This window comes from Anguilla rostrata, chromosome 1, assembly GCF_018555375.3.
Source record: "Anguilla rostrata isolate EN2019 chromosome 1, ASM1855537v3, whole genome shotgun sequence".
Taxonomy (NCBI): domain Eukaryota; kingdom Metazoa; phylum Chordata; class Actinopteri; order Anguilliformes; family Anguillidae; genus Anguilla; species Anguilla rostrata.
The window spans coordinates 69919901-69936709 of record NC_057933.1 but is presented as its reverse complement, the minus strand read 5'-3'; the positions used below and the strand labels follow the sequence as shown (position 1 = coordinate 69936709).

At 45.2% G+C, this 16809-nt stretch overlaps 1 protein-coding gene and 1 long non-coding RNA gene across 4 annotated transcripts; one reads left to right on the top strand and one right to left on the bottom strand.

Annotated features, from left to right (window-relative positions):
- Window positions 1-4513: 4513 nt before the first annotated feature.
- Window positions 4514-12510, bottom strand: LOC135233214 (circadian-associated transcriptional repressor-like). 3 transcript variants are annotated; one of them, XM_064296549.1, is made up of 6 exons: window positions 12413-12510; window positions 8998-9335; window positions 8750-8825; window positions 8477-8555; window positions 8047-8203; window positions 4514-7615 (listed from the first exon to the last, which is right to left on the bottom strand). In XM_064296549.1, exons 2-6 carry the CDS (start codon window positions 9331-9333, stop codon window positions 6977-6979), a joined length of 1287 nt encoding a protein of 428 aa, XP_064152619.1. In that variant the 5' UTR covers window positions 9334-9335; window positions 12413-12510; the 3' UTR covers window positions 4514-6976. The 3 variants fall into 3 exon arrangements, with proteins under 3 accessions (XP_064152619.1, XP_064152599.1, XP_064152611.1); XM_064296529.1 differs by lacking the exon at window positions 12413-12510 and adding an exon at window positions 11883-12094; XM_064296541.1 differs by lacking the exon at window positions 12413-12510 and adding an exon at window positions 11237-11757.
- A 233-nt stretch (window positions 12511-12743) lies between these two features.
- On the top strand, window positions 12744-13951 carry LOC135233229 (uncharacterized). The gene is made up of 2 exons (XR_010323791.1): window positions 12744-13403; window positions 13631-13951. It is a non-coding gene; the product is annotated as an uncharacterized LOC135233229 (long non-coding RNA).
- Window positions 13952-16809: the final 2858 nt, after the last annotated feature.

Genomic DNA, 16809 nt, shown 5'->3' with positions numbered 1-16809 from the left:
GACCAAGCAGGGTTATCTAATCTCATCTGAAAAGGGCTGGTGTGGGTGCAGGTTTTTGTTTTAGCCCTGCGCTAAGACACCTGAACTTGAAGTATTGATTGAAGACCATGATTAGTTAATTAGTTAATTGATTGAATCATGAATGTGGGCATTTTCCACTGCTTCTAACAAAACCCATCATATCCCTGTACAACATTTAAAAATTAAAAAAAATACTGCAGCATGTCCACGGTAGTAAATTATCAAGCTGACTTTCTCACCTTCTGTCCATCATTACATTGTTTTTCATTATGTGGAATACAACATGTATTTGAGTCTTTGTTTGCACTATAAACCCCAATAGTCATACATGCCATAAAGTATCATTTTCTCTTCTGGCTCTTTTTGGTAGTATTCAGTCTGATTTGTTAGTATGCAAACAGCCCGATAGTTATTTTGTTAAATTGAATTTTGGAATGGGAAACCCTGAAGAGTTTTTAACCAATGTTCAGATTTAATTTATATAATTCTATATTTATAAAACAGGGTGTCTTTGATAGTTTACATTTTTACTATTTTATAACCAGATATTAACTATGGTCTATGGTTAATCAAGCTAGAAGCATTATGATTGACCTTTGCACCTAAAACCCCTAAGCCAGGGGTTCCCAAATTTTTTTCTGATGTGACTCCAAATGAATGTTCACAATTTTACATGAACCCACCCACACACGCGCCTCCTGCCTAGTAACACCATTCAGCCTTGACTATATTGGTGATATAACTCTCATGCCTCATTGCTTTATTATAGTTGTATTATAGCTGGGTTGTTGTGATATTTGACATGTAGTAGCTGACATCCACATATTTTAAAGTGACAAACAATTACAATATGTTATTTTAAAAAACAGTTTTCCCCAAAATTTTCAAGTGACCCCATCCTAAAATCAGGTGCCCCATAATCACCTCTCAAAATGTGCACTGAAATGAAAAATCAAGATTAAAACAAGGTTTTTTTTTCAATTTTTAGTGAGTGAAAAATGACATGTTGGTATTTTTATAGTGAATATGTCATAATGAGTATACTAGTCTATTTCTCATATCCAAGTAACAAACATTGTTTATAAAAGGCTATTACATTGAAATATTTTATATTGTTCAGAAAAAAAGACCTAATTTAAAATAATGGCAGGGTATCTACGAAATTACCATAGATACATCATCATGTGTTGGTAGTAGTTCCATGGTTTTGCCACTAGTCGGGAGCAAAGTGCCAAAAGGACATAAAAACGTGCTGTAACACGGTATGTTTTCCAATTTGTTTTGTAAATTTGGTTGGGTGGGGAGCTTCTGCATAGATATATCAAATACAAAAATATAGTGAGGAAAACTGGGGATTAGCCATTAATCTGAAGAATCCATGTGCTTTCCACTCTCCCATCCATGTCTCTCTCTTCCTCTCCCTCTCTCTCCCTTTCCTGGTGATGTGGGTCACCCGGGTGCAGTAATGGCAGTGTGAGCAGCACTCTGCCAGAGGCAACCCAATCTGCCTCCAACCGCCTCCCCCACCAACCCCCCACCAAACCCCTGCTCCCCCTCCAACCCCGCCTCCCCCCACCTCCCCCCCCCCCCCCCAAACCCCCTGCTCCCCCCTACCAACCGCCCCGCCTCCCCCACCAATCCCCCGCCCCCCCCCTCCCCAAACCCCCTGCTCCCCTCTACCAACCACCCCTCCCCCCCCACCCTGACTGCACGCTGTACCCTTCCCCACTGCGGCACGTTTTTTTTTTTAATAACACTACTCCTTTCCGCTGGGCAATACTGTACCCTCTCCACACTGCTACACCTAACGACATACGCTCTTCCCCAAAGCGGGCTGAATTAATTTGGTGTGCTGATTAATTCCACTCCATCCTTATCGGAGGTTAAGGGCTGTGAAATGCAGGCTGCTCAGACCTGGAGCCCATTCCCTGGCCCAAATACTATCTCGCATGCCACGCGGGACTTTGCCCTATCGCACATGCGTACACTCCTTCTTTATTATGTAACGGCGGCAGCCCACAATGTGACGGGACATCCAAAAACACCTCTGCCTCTCTGTGGATACCTGCAGCCTGCTCGCACCACAGCAGTCTGCACCACTTCTGGTTTTTATGACAAGTGTGGCATGTTTGCTAATTGGATAAAACAGTCTGTAGTTCTGAGACTGAACTGGGAGTTATTGACTTAATTGCTGACTAACTAACTGCTGTATTTGGCACGTTCAACCGACTGCAATTTAGCCTGATGCTATTTATCATCTTGCACAGTAATATATTTCTCAGTGCTGTGTTGCTCTGGGCTTTGCTGTTTTTCACTGTGCTGATAAACGGAAAACCAAACTGTGCCCCGGCGGTTCAGGCGTTCTGGCGCTGTGCTGCATTCCGCACAGGGTAGAGTTCTCCGGTGCTCTAATGCACCACGCTTTGCTCATTATGAGCTGCTGAAGTCCTTTGGGTAGAGAGAAGTTCCTGTTTTGCATTTCCCTATCTTTCTCTCTCTCTCTCGTACATGTTCACGGTCTTTTTTTCTCTCTGTGATTGAAGACCCGGCAGGGTGTGTGGGACGGTCAGCAGCCTCACTCTGTGCGGTGAAGTGAGCGGAAGAGTGTACAAGCGCGTGTGGATTTGAGTCTCAGCGTGAGAATTTGTGATGGTAAATTTAGGGCCAGTGGGCAATTTATTTTGCTGTGATTAGACTCAGAGCTCATTTTCCGGTCTGAAAATGCTGGTGGATACTATACATTTACAGTGTATATAAGATACAGGTGTATAACGTGTGTGCGTGTGTGTGTGTGTGTGTGTGCAAGACAGTGTACAGTGTATGTTTTACAGGTGTATAATGTATGTATTCATACAGGATTAAGGTATATATAATCTCAGCACAAATTCACAAGAGGTTTATACAGTGTGTATGCATACATCATATCATTGTATGCAGTGTTTGTCCACACATGATATAACTGTACGCTGCATGTGTCTACGTGTGTACAACAGGTGTAAACGGTATTTGTGAATATGACACAGTTGTGTACGGCTTGTGCACCTGCGGTGTGGGCATGAAAGTGTGTGTGCTCACACACCACGAGCTTGTAAGTGTGTGTGCGCCGTAGTGCAGCTCAGGGCAGCTGGCGTGAGCTCTAATGGAACACAGTGAATGAGCACGGCGGGGGGTGGGAGAGGGGGATGGGGGGTGGGAGAGGGAGAGGGGGATGGGGGGTGGGGGTCGAATGAGTGAGTAAGCAGGGCCTGCCCCTCCCCCACTCTCTTTGCCAGTCTGTCTCCTCTATATTCTCCTGCAATGTCTCTCCGTCCCACACAAACAGAAATGGCCCAGAAACATTCCATCACCCAGTTTTCTGAGCACTTATAAAAATGCATGCATGGGAAGCAAGCGTCATTACATGCCCCATGAGCAAATGAACACAAAACACATTGCCTCAAACACAGGTGCGTTCTGTAGTCAAATAAACACTGACAGATGAATTCACCCATAATTAATATTTACATACATATATATTTGTGTGTGGGTGTTTTGTACATAGACACAGGCTTAGTTTACTGTCCTTCAAGAGATTTGCCTAACCCTCAGCAAAAAATGTTTTTTGTCAACACGAGATGAAATTACCCCAAAAATGTAGTTCAGTCACCTCAGATCCCCCATTTCCCCTCCCTAAGTCCCCTCCCCCTCCTCCTCCTCCTCCTCCTCCTCCCTCTCCTTCCCTTTCATCCTGCCTCCAGTTACGCTGTGGCTGTCGAGGGGAGAAGGGGGAGGGCTCAGCCACTTTGAACCGAGAGCTTGGGCCTTCCGCTCCGAAAAACTGCATGGAGACAGGGGGAGAGGGGGAGGGGCTGCGGGGCGGCTGCCGGGGAGGCCGTCTTTGTTGAGTTCAACACTAATGCAGTCAGTGTGTCAGGAAACACCCGTCGGTCGGAGAATTTGTTTGTCAGCGTCACCACACACACACACACAATCGTCTGCTGGAAGACGTGTGTGTATGTGTATCCGATAAACACATTCATCATTTTTTTCCAAGATGACAAATCTATCGTTAAACGCACAGGCCAAATCCGCCTCGTGTCTTTTACTGCTTCTGTGGATTGGTTCCCCAGGCTCAGGTAAAAACATGAAACATGAAAACACACAAACGCGCACCACACACACTGTACACACACCCAGCCAACCGCTGACACAGAGAAGGGGGTGGCAGGCTAAATCCCGCACAATCCCAAACGGATTAAAGGGGTTGAGTCTCCAGATTACGTGTCCGTCCTTTCCCTCCCCAGCTCTGTCAGTCCCCTTTCCCCAAATTTCAAGTCACCCTAATTGCCCCCTCTCCCCCCCCCCCCCGCCATGACACCCCCTATGGAGTTGCAGCTGTTTACGCAGACATGCAGCCAGCCAACTGTCAACAATTTTTTTTTTCATGTGGGATCAAGGGAGAGGATAACAGACAAAATGCAGACAGAACAACAACACAAATAACAGGCAGCAACAAATTTCAAAATGCGTGTCATTTATTAAAACGTTTTTCTTTTGCACCATTGCTGAAAAAGTAGTCACACGAATAAAACTGCTGGAGAAAGGGAGTGTGCAGAAGAGAAACAGGAAAGGAGGGATTGCTATAGTCAGTAAAAGAGTTGAAGAGGGAGGGGTAGAAGTACAGAGGGAGATAGACAGGCAGCGAGAGAAGTCGAAAGAGGCAGAGAGAGAGGAAGAACTGTACAGTCATGTAAAAAAAAAAGGCAGTTGAAATAATACACATCATTTTCGACCGATTCGTTTGGCCTTTGTCTTATAAAACAAGCACGGAAAAGAAAAGTAAAACAAGTGCAAATGGATTCCACCCTCCCCCACAACCCCTCATACAAGATAAATCACAGACATTAGATAATACTGGCATTATTCTGCTTCATGTTGACGCTGTGGTGCTGTTGTCAGCGGCTGCGCTGTGCTTCGAGATGGTTAACACAGTGAGAGCATACGCGAGCTGAATCATTGCGAATCTCCATCACGCTAAACGGTCGACTGCAACCGACACCGGTGCCAATATTTCGCCTCTCTCCTTTTTTCCAATTCTACAAATCCAATCAGATCAAATCTTTCAAGTTTCCAGGTTTTCTCTGGAGCGAATCTATATTCAGACAGAGAGCATGTAATTAATCGGCAAGTGCAACTGAATCGAATTCATTTATCTGAACAAAATCGCAAAACAACTCATGAAAACCTGAAATCCAACCGCTTAAGATTCAGGGGTACAGTGTATGAGAGGGGGGGAAAGAAAAACAGATGACAAATAAATCCTACACAAGTTGGGTTGCTGTGTAAACATTTCTAGGAAAAAGCACAAAAAAACCAATCAAAAATGTAGTATAAAAATCACTGTTCACATCCCATTTGGTAAAGGCACAGTTGTCCAATCAACAATTTTCCTTTTTTTACGGTAGCAATAATACCTTATGTACACACAGCTACAGTGGCTCCAGCAGTTCTCAAAGCAATCAGAGGAACTGACTACACAAATCAGTCATAAAATAAATAAATTAACGAATAAATTAATGCAAATCTCAATAAACTCAATAAACACTGGAACTCAGGGTCGTCTTTTTAATAGAGTAAGGCCTCCTCCAGTCTTGACCCTTTAAGTCCACAATTCATTCTGTCAGGTGCAGCTTAGGGTTTTGTTGTTTTTTTTTGGTGTGGCCTATTCTTGTCCTGATGCTGCTGCTGCTGTTGTTTCCCTCGTCATGTATATACAGTGCCGCGGGCTACACTGGTGATGGGCTGCTTTCTATCTCGTCGGCATCCCTCCCGCTGTAACTGTAGCCCGCTTCCGGGCGGTGCTTCAGATTCACACAAAATCCACAAGTCTAGAATTGCTTTAATGCACTGGCCTAAAATGGATCCTTAGCCCTCTGCGCTCAGGGACTGTCTGTACTCAGTCGGTTAAGATTCGAGGAATTCTCTGCGATTTATTTTAAGCCATGGAAAACTAGACGTGGAAGAAGACCTTCTGCCTGATATTTGCGGTTTGATAATGCTACATTTGTGGATTCACTTCAAGCTGCTACCGGTGCTGCTTTTGCCTAACTAACTGTGCTGTTATTGGTTACTGTCAATTTCTCTCTCCTGATATAAAATAAATGTACAATCCTTGTGCACATAACACAAGCAAAGTGGTGAACTGCAATGCAATTGGCTGTTCATCAGCCGCTCTTTATGACAGCTGTGATTTAATTTAATTTTCATACAGCTGATCTTGCATTGCAGTCGTGTCTAATTCTGCACTGATGTTATGTTCCTTTAATTGTGGTCACTGCTGATGTTTAAGCCTCGAGTGGGGATTCCACTCACCAAAAACATACTGTTTAAAAAAGGGGGGGAGAAGTAGACCTGCTCTATTCAGGTTCTGATTTCATCAGAAATTAACCACTTACTGAAATTCACATGCAAAATGGCAGTTCATTTTTTTGCATATAAAAGTATTCATTAAACAGAAGCTCCAAAAGTTAAAAAATGGAAGAGTACGTAAAAAGACTTCTTCGCCTGGCCAAGAGGGACAGTCACCCTCAAACCCACCCCCACCTCCTCCTCAACCCCTCCCCCCCGCCCCCAATTTCATTTCTTTATTTCATATGCTGCTGTGAAATATTAGTCGTAATATTGCTTTTTGTTTTGATGATGTCGTGGTGACGAATCTAAATCATTTTTGTCACAGTTGATGTTCCTATTGTGGTCCTTTGAATTTCGAAACTGGAACATCCCACAGAAGACAAGCACACTCATAAAAATGAAAAATGAAAGGAAAAATGTGCACCAGAAATGCTTCATCATCACAACCCCCCCCTCACCCCACCCCATTCCCTATAAATGAGTGCATTTGTAATGATCCAACTCGCCACATGTAAACTCACAGCATCTAGGAACAATAACTCATAAGAACACTGTGTTTCGAACGTCAAGTCTGTGTGGGACTGTGCATTCTCACTCTCCCCCCGCCATTCAAAGGCTTCAGCAAGGGTGGGAGAGACTGGCTCCGCCCCTGCCGGGCCTCGGGGGCCCCGCCCTCACAGTCCTCTGTCTCTGTGGCAACAGGCTGGCTCCGGCAGGCGACTGGCTGGCACTGCGGGGGGAGGAGACGGTGCGGATCGGAGGAAGGCGTGGTGGAGGACACGGAGCTGTCTTGCGTGGCCGGGCTGCCGCTGGCAGAGGGAGGCGAGAGGGCCCGGGCGGGGAGGCCTCCCTTGGCGCCCCCCCCTCTGCTGTCGTGGGAAGAGCAGGACGTCGGGGGGCTGAGGATGGCGGTGACGTGGACCCAGGTGGTGCTCAGCTCGGACCAGCTGATGACTCCGTGCTCCCGCTCTCTCTCCCGCTCGCGCTCTCTCTTCTCTCCAGCGTCGCCCGGGCGCTCCGCCGCGCGTCTGGCGTGTCCGCCGGCCCCTCGCTCTCCCTCTGCCCCCGAGGCCGCCGGCGGGGCGGGGCCGCACCCCTCCGGCCCCCCCGCGCGTCCTCCCTCCTGCCCCCCTCGGTCAAAGCGTTTACAGCGGAGGGGCGGGGGGGCTGGGGAGTCTGTGTCTGACCAACTGAGCCTCCGTTTCTGCCAGACAGCAAAAAGGAGAAGTCTTAAAACAAAAAACAGTAAAGGTCAAAAAACAGACTAGGGGCCTGATTCACTAAGACCTTTTACCCCACGCAAAACCAATGACATGATCAATGATTGGTCATGGTTTTTTTTTTTGTCATTGGTTGTGTTATCAGTTTTGCGTACCCTAAAAGGTTTTGCACATGCTAAGGGGTTCAAGTAAATCAGGCCCAATGTTGTCTGTATGGCTCTTCTGCGATGTAGAAATAACTGCAACAGCACTACGCCAGTGGTCTGTAAGCTTGATTCTGTCTAGCCTGCGTTTCATGCAAATATCCGATTGCATAACTGCATAAAGTATTTCCCTCCCTTTGCCTGCTGATATGTTCACACACAGGAGCTTTAGGGGGACGGGGGGGGGGATCTGCTCTGGAGCTGCGGCTCACCTTGACGGGGATGTGCAGCTGGTCTCTGTGCTTGTGTGGGGGGGTGCCGTGGGGGGGCGCAGAGCGCTCGCTGGCGGAGGGGGCGCAGGGGGTAATCTGGGGGAACCACAGTTTGAGCATCATTTCCACTTGGAGCAGGGTGTGGAGGTACTTCCCACTGAGGGAGAAAGAGGTTATCAGTTATTACAACTTAATATTGCACAGGCCCTTGCCAATTTAAATACAAATATAACTGAATACTGAGAGCTATGCAAGTGTAATTAATTCATGATTAATTTCTCAACAAACTGTAAATAATGCACTGCGAGAACGCTGCGTCGCAGTGCCAGTGTTAGAGGTGCAGCCAGATAAGCGCCCTGATCCAGTGGGTCTTATAGCGGTAAGCTTACAATAAATACAAGCGCAGGGACTTGTAGCAGTTGGCTCTTACCCAATGGTAGGCTTCCGCAGCACTCCCACAATCCTTTGGATTCTGTCCATGGCAACACTCTGCTGGAAACTGCTCAGACCTGTCAATCAGAAATAAGCCCCGTCAGAAACTTGCCCGTGTCCTTTCTGCCCATTCCACCGGACTGGTTAGGGGGAGAAGAGAAGGACGTAACCTTTCTCACGCAGAGAAGCTGTACTGCGCTCGTGGTAAAGAGGACATTGTTTTAAACATGCGCACGCGCAGAAAGAACTCCAAGGGAAGGGGAGCGCATACCTCTGTCGAATCTCCCCTTCTTAAGGCCGCTGAGAAGCTCCAGCAGAGGCCTTATGAATCCCTGCAGCTCCACACACTGACAGGACACAAGATGGAGGAAAGCAAAAAACAGCAATGAAATTATGCAACGCGTTTGATTTCACACGCCACCACCGAGAGAGCAGCCACGCTGCTACAGACGACAGGCTGCAGAGGCCGCAGAACAGACCGGCTCACGGACGAGCGAGCGGAACGGCGGCAGGACTGACCTTCCGAGCGAAGAGGTGGTCCCCCTCCGTCTGAGCCCCGCCGGACGACGAGGACGAGGACGACACCAGGGCGGAGTAGGAGGAGGGGGCGTCGCCGGAGCGGCGCTCCGCCGGGCCGCTCCCGGGCGGGGAGCAGCGCTCGCGGTCGCTGAAGCCGTCGCAGGCCCACTGCGAGGCGGGGCTGCCGGCGCTGCCCCGCACCGCCGAGCACGCCGCTCCCCCGGGCCGCCGCGCCGCCAGGAACACGCCGCCGTCGTCCTCGCCGAACAGGAAGCTGTCGCTCGAGCTCAGCGAATCGCGGGACGCCTGGGAGGAAGTACTGCCTGATGACTGCATCACTGCGGAGACGGAAGGAGAAAAAAAGCACGTTAACATTACAGCAAACATACTGTATTTGTAGGGGATAGACAAAATGAGAAAAACAGGGGTAAGGAAGGAAAATCTGATATTTTATAATCGTCTACACTTTCCTATTTCTTTCTCTCTTTAATATATCCTTTCTGAACCTTTTTTCCGCAACAGTCTATCTGTCTACGTCACTAAGTGGATCTCAAACCAATCTCTAGGGTGGGGTTACATCAAAAGTCCGAGTTTGAGTATGTCCTCATTTGATTAGAAAAATGGGGTCCCCATAAATATGGCAGGTCCTGACAAAAACAGGGATGATGATGAGTTTCGCTCCACATTTCTGTGGATCATGAGAAAGCAGAGGAAATGGAGCAGGAGTGAATGTGGAGCCGGAGTCGTCATTAAGATTGCAGCAGAAACGTGAGTGCACAGGGCTGCTGGTGTAAGATGGGGGGGATGGTGCTGGTAATGGTGGCAGTAGCAGTCGTAGTAATACTACTGTCAGGGCCTGTCACTTGCTCTCACCCCTCCATCCAGCACTCGCTCTCTGCCTCCACCTCCCCCTCTTTCTCCCCCTCGATTCACACACCAACCCCCCCATCTCCCGTTCTCTCCACAATTCTCCCCTGCTACACATCTCACCACATAGATGGGTCTCTCTGCCCTCCACCACCACCCCCATTCCCACCACTCGCTCAATCCCCCTGGTTCTCTCGGTCTTTCGCTAATCTAGGAGTCCCCACTGGCCTAAAATTCGACAGACAGTACAATTAGACATAGGGGTCATGCAAGCTCACTGATTATACTGCACAGATATCCTGGAACAGTGCAAGCACAACCTTCATTAAAGAGAGCCTAAGAAGAACCCCTTCTAGGCATGAGCAACAAAAATCTCACTGCAGACAGTTAGGGACCAGTCACATCACTGCATAACCACACACCACCACGCATGGATGTTTGCTACGTACATTCAAATAACAGCACATTATTTGAGAAAAAAAACATACACAGTAACACAGACAAGTAGGCATGTGCATGCACACTCTCATACCCACATACAGGGTATGCCATCTCCCCTGACAATCCAACAAATGATAAGCTTACAAGAGTGAGCATACTGACACAAAAATACCTATGCTAGTCTACCTACCCCTGTCCCTGATCTCCTTTCCCTCAGCTCTCTCCCTCCCTCTCTCTGTCTGGGTTCACAGCTGACTTCCAGTCTGTCTGAGCGTGCCTGTCTCGCAATGTGACCATACCCCTGGACATGTCTCCTGTGCTGATAGCACTGCTATGTACAAGGTTTTGGTACGTTTTAATCAGGGCGTAGTAGGCATTTGAAACGTCGAAATAAAACACATCCTTGCATACAAACTTTCAAGAGCAAGAAGGACACAGCTAAATGCAAAACTGAAAATAAGTAGTACAAAATTCTGTCGGTATTTTAAATATGACTTGTTTGGTTTTACGAACTACCCTGCTTTGCATCAACACTAGAAAAACATTCCCGCACTCCGGAGCGCGCAACCACATTAATGACGTACAATTTGGCATGTTAAAATTTTATAGCCTCATTCTATAAGATTGGTGTATAATACAGCCTAACAATTTGTAAACAAAATTGCATATCAGAATCAATAAAAAAAATACGCTATCTGTGCTGTAACCGTTATATTAAAGCTAGCGAACGTTACAAAAATGAAGCAACACAACATAGCAACAAAACACGTCTGAGCGTAATAAAGTGACAGAAGTCCTAAATCCTGCAATTAAGCACAACAATAAATCAGCTAGAAGGTTGGACCATTTTATACACTGGTAAACTGTACAAACGTTAGCTATATGTCATTAGCTATCCTTCTAAGTTACAATTTGAAAGACATATTCTCACCTTGAACAGAAGACACCAAAACAACAAGGACCTGCCTCCAATGGCGGAAACGATACTTTTCAACGACAGGTAATCTTATACAATCAATCGCAAATACTTTCTTGAAAAAAAAAAACTCCTTCAATGAGTAGTGTCCCGGTGCCCGCTTCGCCAGTCAGGATTCACAACTCGCCTTCTTTCGCAGCCCCTTTCTTTCTCTCCCCTTCATCTGCCCATTGCAAGCGTCAACATGTGCAAGGCTACACGTGCCGAACTGTGTGCAGGCCACACACGACCAATCATTGGCTGGCTGCCTGACAGCCCCTGTTCCCATTGGTCAAATCTCTAGCCAGTGAGCGATTCACTGGTAAAGGATTGGACAGTGTCTGTTGTACTCGTGGCCCCGCCTACACATGTGGCATCCGTGTGTAGGGCTGGGTACTACAGATACACACGCGTCTACGCAGCGTGCGCACGACCGCCCGTGCACTCAGCACTGACAGTGCTTAATAAATCAATTTTAAGTGTGTTTTATGGGAAGTATTACCGAAGATAAGTATAGACAAAAGTTTTTCGCAAAAAAACCTGTTTGTTCAACGCATTATTATTTCAGTAACATGCACGCCCACCGGCACCCCCCTGCACACACACACAGCTCCTTACATACCATCAGACTGCAGACTTTGAAGCAGCACAGATACCCATTGGCTGTAGCAGCTCATGCTCTATGTTTTAGTAAATTCCGCACAATTGCAGTATTCCAGTCAAACGCAGTTACATCGACAATAATAAGACAGGGGCATCACTGACTAAACAGCATATCCTACTTAAACACTGGGAAAGAAAATTCAGTTGGATTAAACATTTATCTATCAAATATGACTACATAACTCATCCTTGCATGTATATAAATAAAATGGAATGACTAGTTTCTTGCTGTATAATATAATTTGTGCAATTATAACGCAACCAGTCTTCATGTGATTTACTTTTAAAAAGTGTGTTGTGTAACAAACCTCTCAACACAGCATTAAATTATATTCTGCAAAATATATAATGCAGGCATAGAATACATTATTTCTCACATTCATCTCATGACCAAATACTGAACCCTTTCATGACTTGAAGGGTTCATAATCACTGTTCTCATGGTTAGTTCTGCCAATAAGCAAATACACCCATGCCTGTTATACTAACCATTGTCAGCTGCGAGAAAATAAACTAGACTTTGGGATAAAGGACTGAGTTTAGTTCAGCTCTCTTTCCCTGCCGAATGTTTGGGAGGGCGATGCATCTTTCACAGGTGGGGCAGCGCCTTTGTAATCTTGAGCAAGGTACTTAACCTAAATTGCTCCAGTAAACATCCAGCTGTATAAATGGATTGCACGTAAGGACGGTAAGCTGTGTAAGTCTCTCTGGATAAGCCCGCCAGCCAAATTTTATGTAATATTTACTTGCCTTTATATATATCTAAACATATTTTCTACAATGTTGTCGATTAATAGAAATCATTATAATTCTGCCAGTATGCAAATGAGGTAGGATTACTAATTTCAATCAAGAAAAACTATGCTAGAAGCACACCACATTCCACATGAAGCCAGCTGTTTGTTGGCATTAGTTCTGAGAAGCCCTGAAAGTGCCTCATACTCCCTCTGGTGCCCCATGTCAGTACTGCCCTGTAAAAAAAGGATATCAATCAGAATAATTTTACTTCAAAGAACACTGTGCATGTCAGGCGGGCATTATTACAGGTTCATGCACAGAATGAAAAAGCTTCGCACCACCCTTTCTTCAACAGCACACATGCTCATTCTGGTTACGTAATGATAAGAGCCATCCAGCAAACGAGTAGTCGTTTGGATACTGCATAGCAGCACCATCCACTGAATTCCAGCTCATTGTGGAGAGGAGGAACCTGCTGCCTCAGCCTCTCTCCCTCACAGTGAGTCATTAACTTATTGCCTCGTGGAGAACTGAGGGGGAGGCAGCAGCATATGCTTCAACAAATGTGCCTCCCTTTCCTACAGTGATGAAGCAGGAGAAAATATGGATAATGAGACAGATAGCGAGTGACAGAGAGGGGGGAGGAGCATTCTCAGTGACACCTTAAAACAGGCAAAATCATAATGACAAATAAATGAGAGACTTTCTCTTGGTGTCAGCGATGACAATGCCATTTGTTTGTGTGAGTTGCCTCCATCAACAAAGCCTGTTTAAATAGGCCAGTATATTTGTCACAGATAGAGGACATAGTCCCAGTGGCACATAATAAAATCTTCAGTGTTAACTGAACTTAAATAGATTTACAGTGCTCGAATTTACTGGGATAGAATAGACTTATGATGCATAAGGTTGTGACACCCCGCCTTCTCTGTCTGCCTGCGCTGCTTGTTCCGGTGTGTTTCTTTGCAGGTGCCTGGTGAGCGGAGCAGAGGGTCACTGGCACAATTGGGAGCACCTGTGGCTACGGCTGCAGAGATGTTAAGAGGCACCTGTTTCTGATTTGAAGAGGGCTCTTTCCCCACAGATATCTTTTGGCTTCCGTTTTGGCATTGACTGCTTTTGTTAGCTGTTTTTGGGTTTAAGCCATGCAACATTGGTTCACCATAGTTTTCACACATCTACCCGCCTACACTCCTGATGGTACTGACTTATACACCCCACACTTGTCTGTCTTTTTTGTTTTTGTAAATTTAGGTTAGCTAAAATAAATTTGACCTTTCTTGTAAAGTAGGTCAGTGTATATCTCCTTTTTTGTCATAGTTGAGGGTTAGGCTTAGGGGGTGCCTACAGGGATTTTAGGCCCTGTGAAATGATCTCATATTGGGCCCCACCTCCTATGCTCTATAAGAGTAATATGTACTCTTGAACCCTGAATGTATAACTGTGTAACACTCAACAGCACCCAAGTGTAGATACACACCTATAGGTAACAATGTAGGATTTATGATGAAATATGCAAAATCATACTGCAGATATCAGTGAGAATGTGGCATGGAACTGAAATTACACTCCTCTGTTCATTCTGTCACCATCTCCTTATTTCGCTTGAGGCAAAGTCAAATCCCCGACCATCTCTCTACAGAAAACTGCATGACATGACATCCCCTCACGTGGTTTGGGGTAACTGAAGCACACTAACTTGTGTGTGTGTGTCTATATATATATATATATATATATTTAACAATCAATGACTAACATGTTTATCAATGACAACAGGGTATGGTTTCAGTTGCTGTTAATATACAATTGATGCGGGCTAAAGCGCGTTTTACTAATGCGCTTACAGTCTGACAAAGAAAAGGCTGACTCATTCAGTGCTATTAGCACAACACCGCGAGACATGCAGCAGGGCAGGCACATTCCATACAGCTCTGAATTATATTTTGTAGATCTGACGACGCGAGCCCTATATTAGTAATTAAGGTTGCAAGCCAGATGCCCAGCTCCTCACTTAAGGCTCTCACATTCGCGCTGACATGTGTCTCTCGCACAGAAAGGGAATGCGTTTGCCCCTTTAACCAGCGAGCACATGTTCACGAGTTGCGGCGGTGGAGATTTGTGAATGAAATCCAATAACTCCGCCTACCGACCACAACTGAACCAATACTTGTTGACAGAGACCGTTTCACCAACCCCCCAAATATTCCAATGACCAATGAAAATCGACAGTGTGTTAGGTCCGTTGCGTAATGAAATTCAACGAGAGAGACCGTTGCACGTTTGCACCACCAGAGTAAATCGTGCTAACAGAAAAAGAAGGGGAGCAAGACGAGGTTTAATGAGTAAATGAAAACATCATTCGACACCAAATAACTCAGCACATAAATATCAAACTGTAATAAAGGTTTAACACACATAGCAGTGTAATGTATTTAACCGACCTTCTACAGTGTCAAATGTAAATAAAAATACGACAGATCTTTTGTGACATTTCCTTTAACTTCATTCCTTTTGGTCAACTTATTTCACAGGGCTAAATGCGTTTGAATAAGGGTTTCATGAACAACTAATGAGTGTTCAGTTAAGCAATTTTAAGGTAAACTTTAAAAATGACACATGAAATTGCAACTTTTTCGGAGAATCCGAGAATTCCCTTCTGCTTTCCCCCCCTTTCTACTGAAAATGCTGTCGGCTCCTTAAACAAAACCATGCATTCTGCATAACACTTACAACTGACCAGTAATATCTGTTTCCCCATTCCATGGCTGAAGCGGCCTATTTCAGTATGGGGGAACCAGATTTGAATGTGTCCACACGTTCTAGCAGCCATCTCTTAATTTCACTATAGCCAACCAGCTGTGAACGGCTGTGAATTGTGTTTGGTGGCTTGCACTTCACAGGCAGATTGTGCAGGCAGCATTGAACTTCATATCATATAAGGGTGTGGAAGAAAATTATTGTAAAAACTGAAGAAAAAATACAACCCCAACATAAGATATTCTTTGTTCAAAAGTAAGCCAAAGCTTCAACAAGCCCATTAACAACAGTGCAAGCAGGATGTGTACTGGTAGGACAACAATATCTGTGTCAATATCTAAAGCCAGACTCCAGACATGAGAACATGCTTTTCTTGTAACAGAAAATCGTCTGTGCAAGACAGTTACAAATAGGACATTATAGCACCAGCCTTTGAAAATAGATGTAAAAGTTGGTACAATTTTTAACCGAAGGACTGGTCTTTGGTGCATATACATCTGGTGCATGTTACGCATAAAATGGCATAAAAAGGCTAAAGAAAATGGCTATCATCTTAACAAACGCAGATCAGGAACGTGCACGTACCACATGCACACGTTTAGTAAGATCTTGCCATACACAGACTCAATATCAATTTCTCGTGTGAAGTACAGGCTCCCCCTTGTGTACATTTTGTGAAACAACATAAAAAGTAAATTCTCGCTGTGCCAGTTTCGGAGGCGAATATTACAACATACAAATGTGCTGAAAACGTGTATGTTTAGGAATTATTTCGGTTTTAAAGCGCCTTTTTCGACAATTTAAAACATGCTGAGGTAAATATGCTAAGTTATTAAAATGAATAAGATAACTGGAATCAACACATTTAAAAACGTTTTTAAATCTATGATGGTTTACTCACTGTCTCACGTTATTTACACACCCTGGACAGTTCGCCAGTCCGTCACAGGGCACACACAACATTCACTCACACACTTATACCTATGGGCAATTTAGACTCTCCAATTAACCTAATTTGCATGCCTTTGGAGGAAAGGAAACCCACGCGGGCACGGGGAGAACATGCGAACTCCACACAGTAGGGCCGCAGATTTGAATCAAAGACCTTCTTGTTCTGAGGCGACGATGCTACCCACTGCAACATCGTGCCGCCCTTCTAGATATTTACCAGATATATCTACATGTACATTCATATTGTCGTGCAGCAAACGTCCAATAGCACAGCCAGCTTGAAATTAGCCAATAGTTCAGCCGATTCACCGGCTGTGCAAATATATATTCAAACGCTAGAGGACGCTTATACTATTTTAATTCAACTTGACTAAAAACCTGTCGTTAATGATTAAACTTTGTTTCCTTTTGGGGTGGAGTATCATTAGAAAGTTCAAATG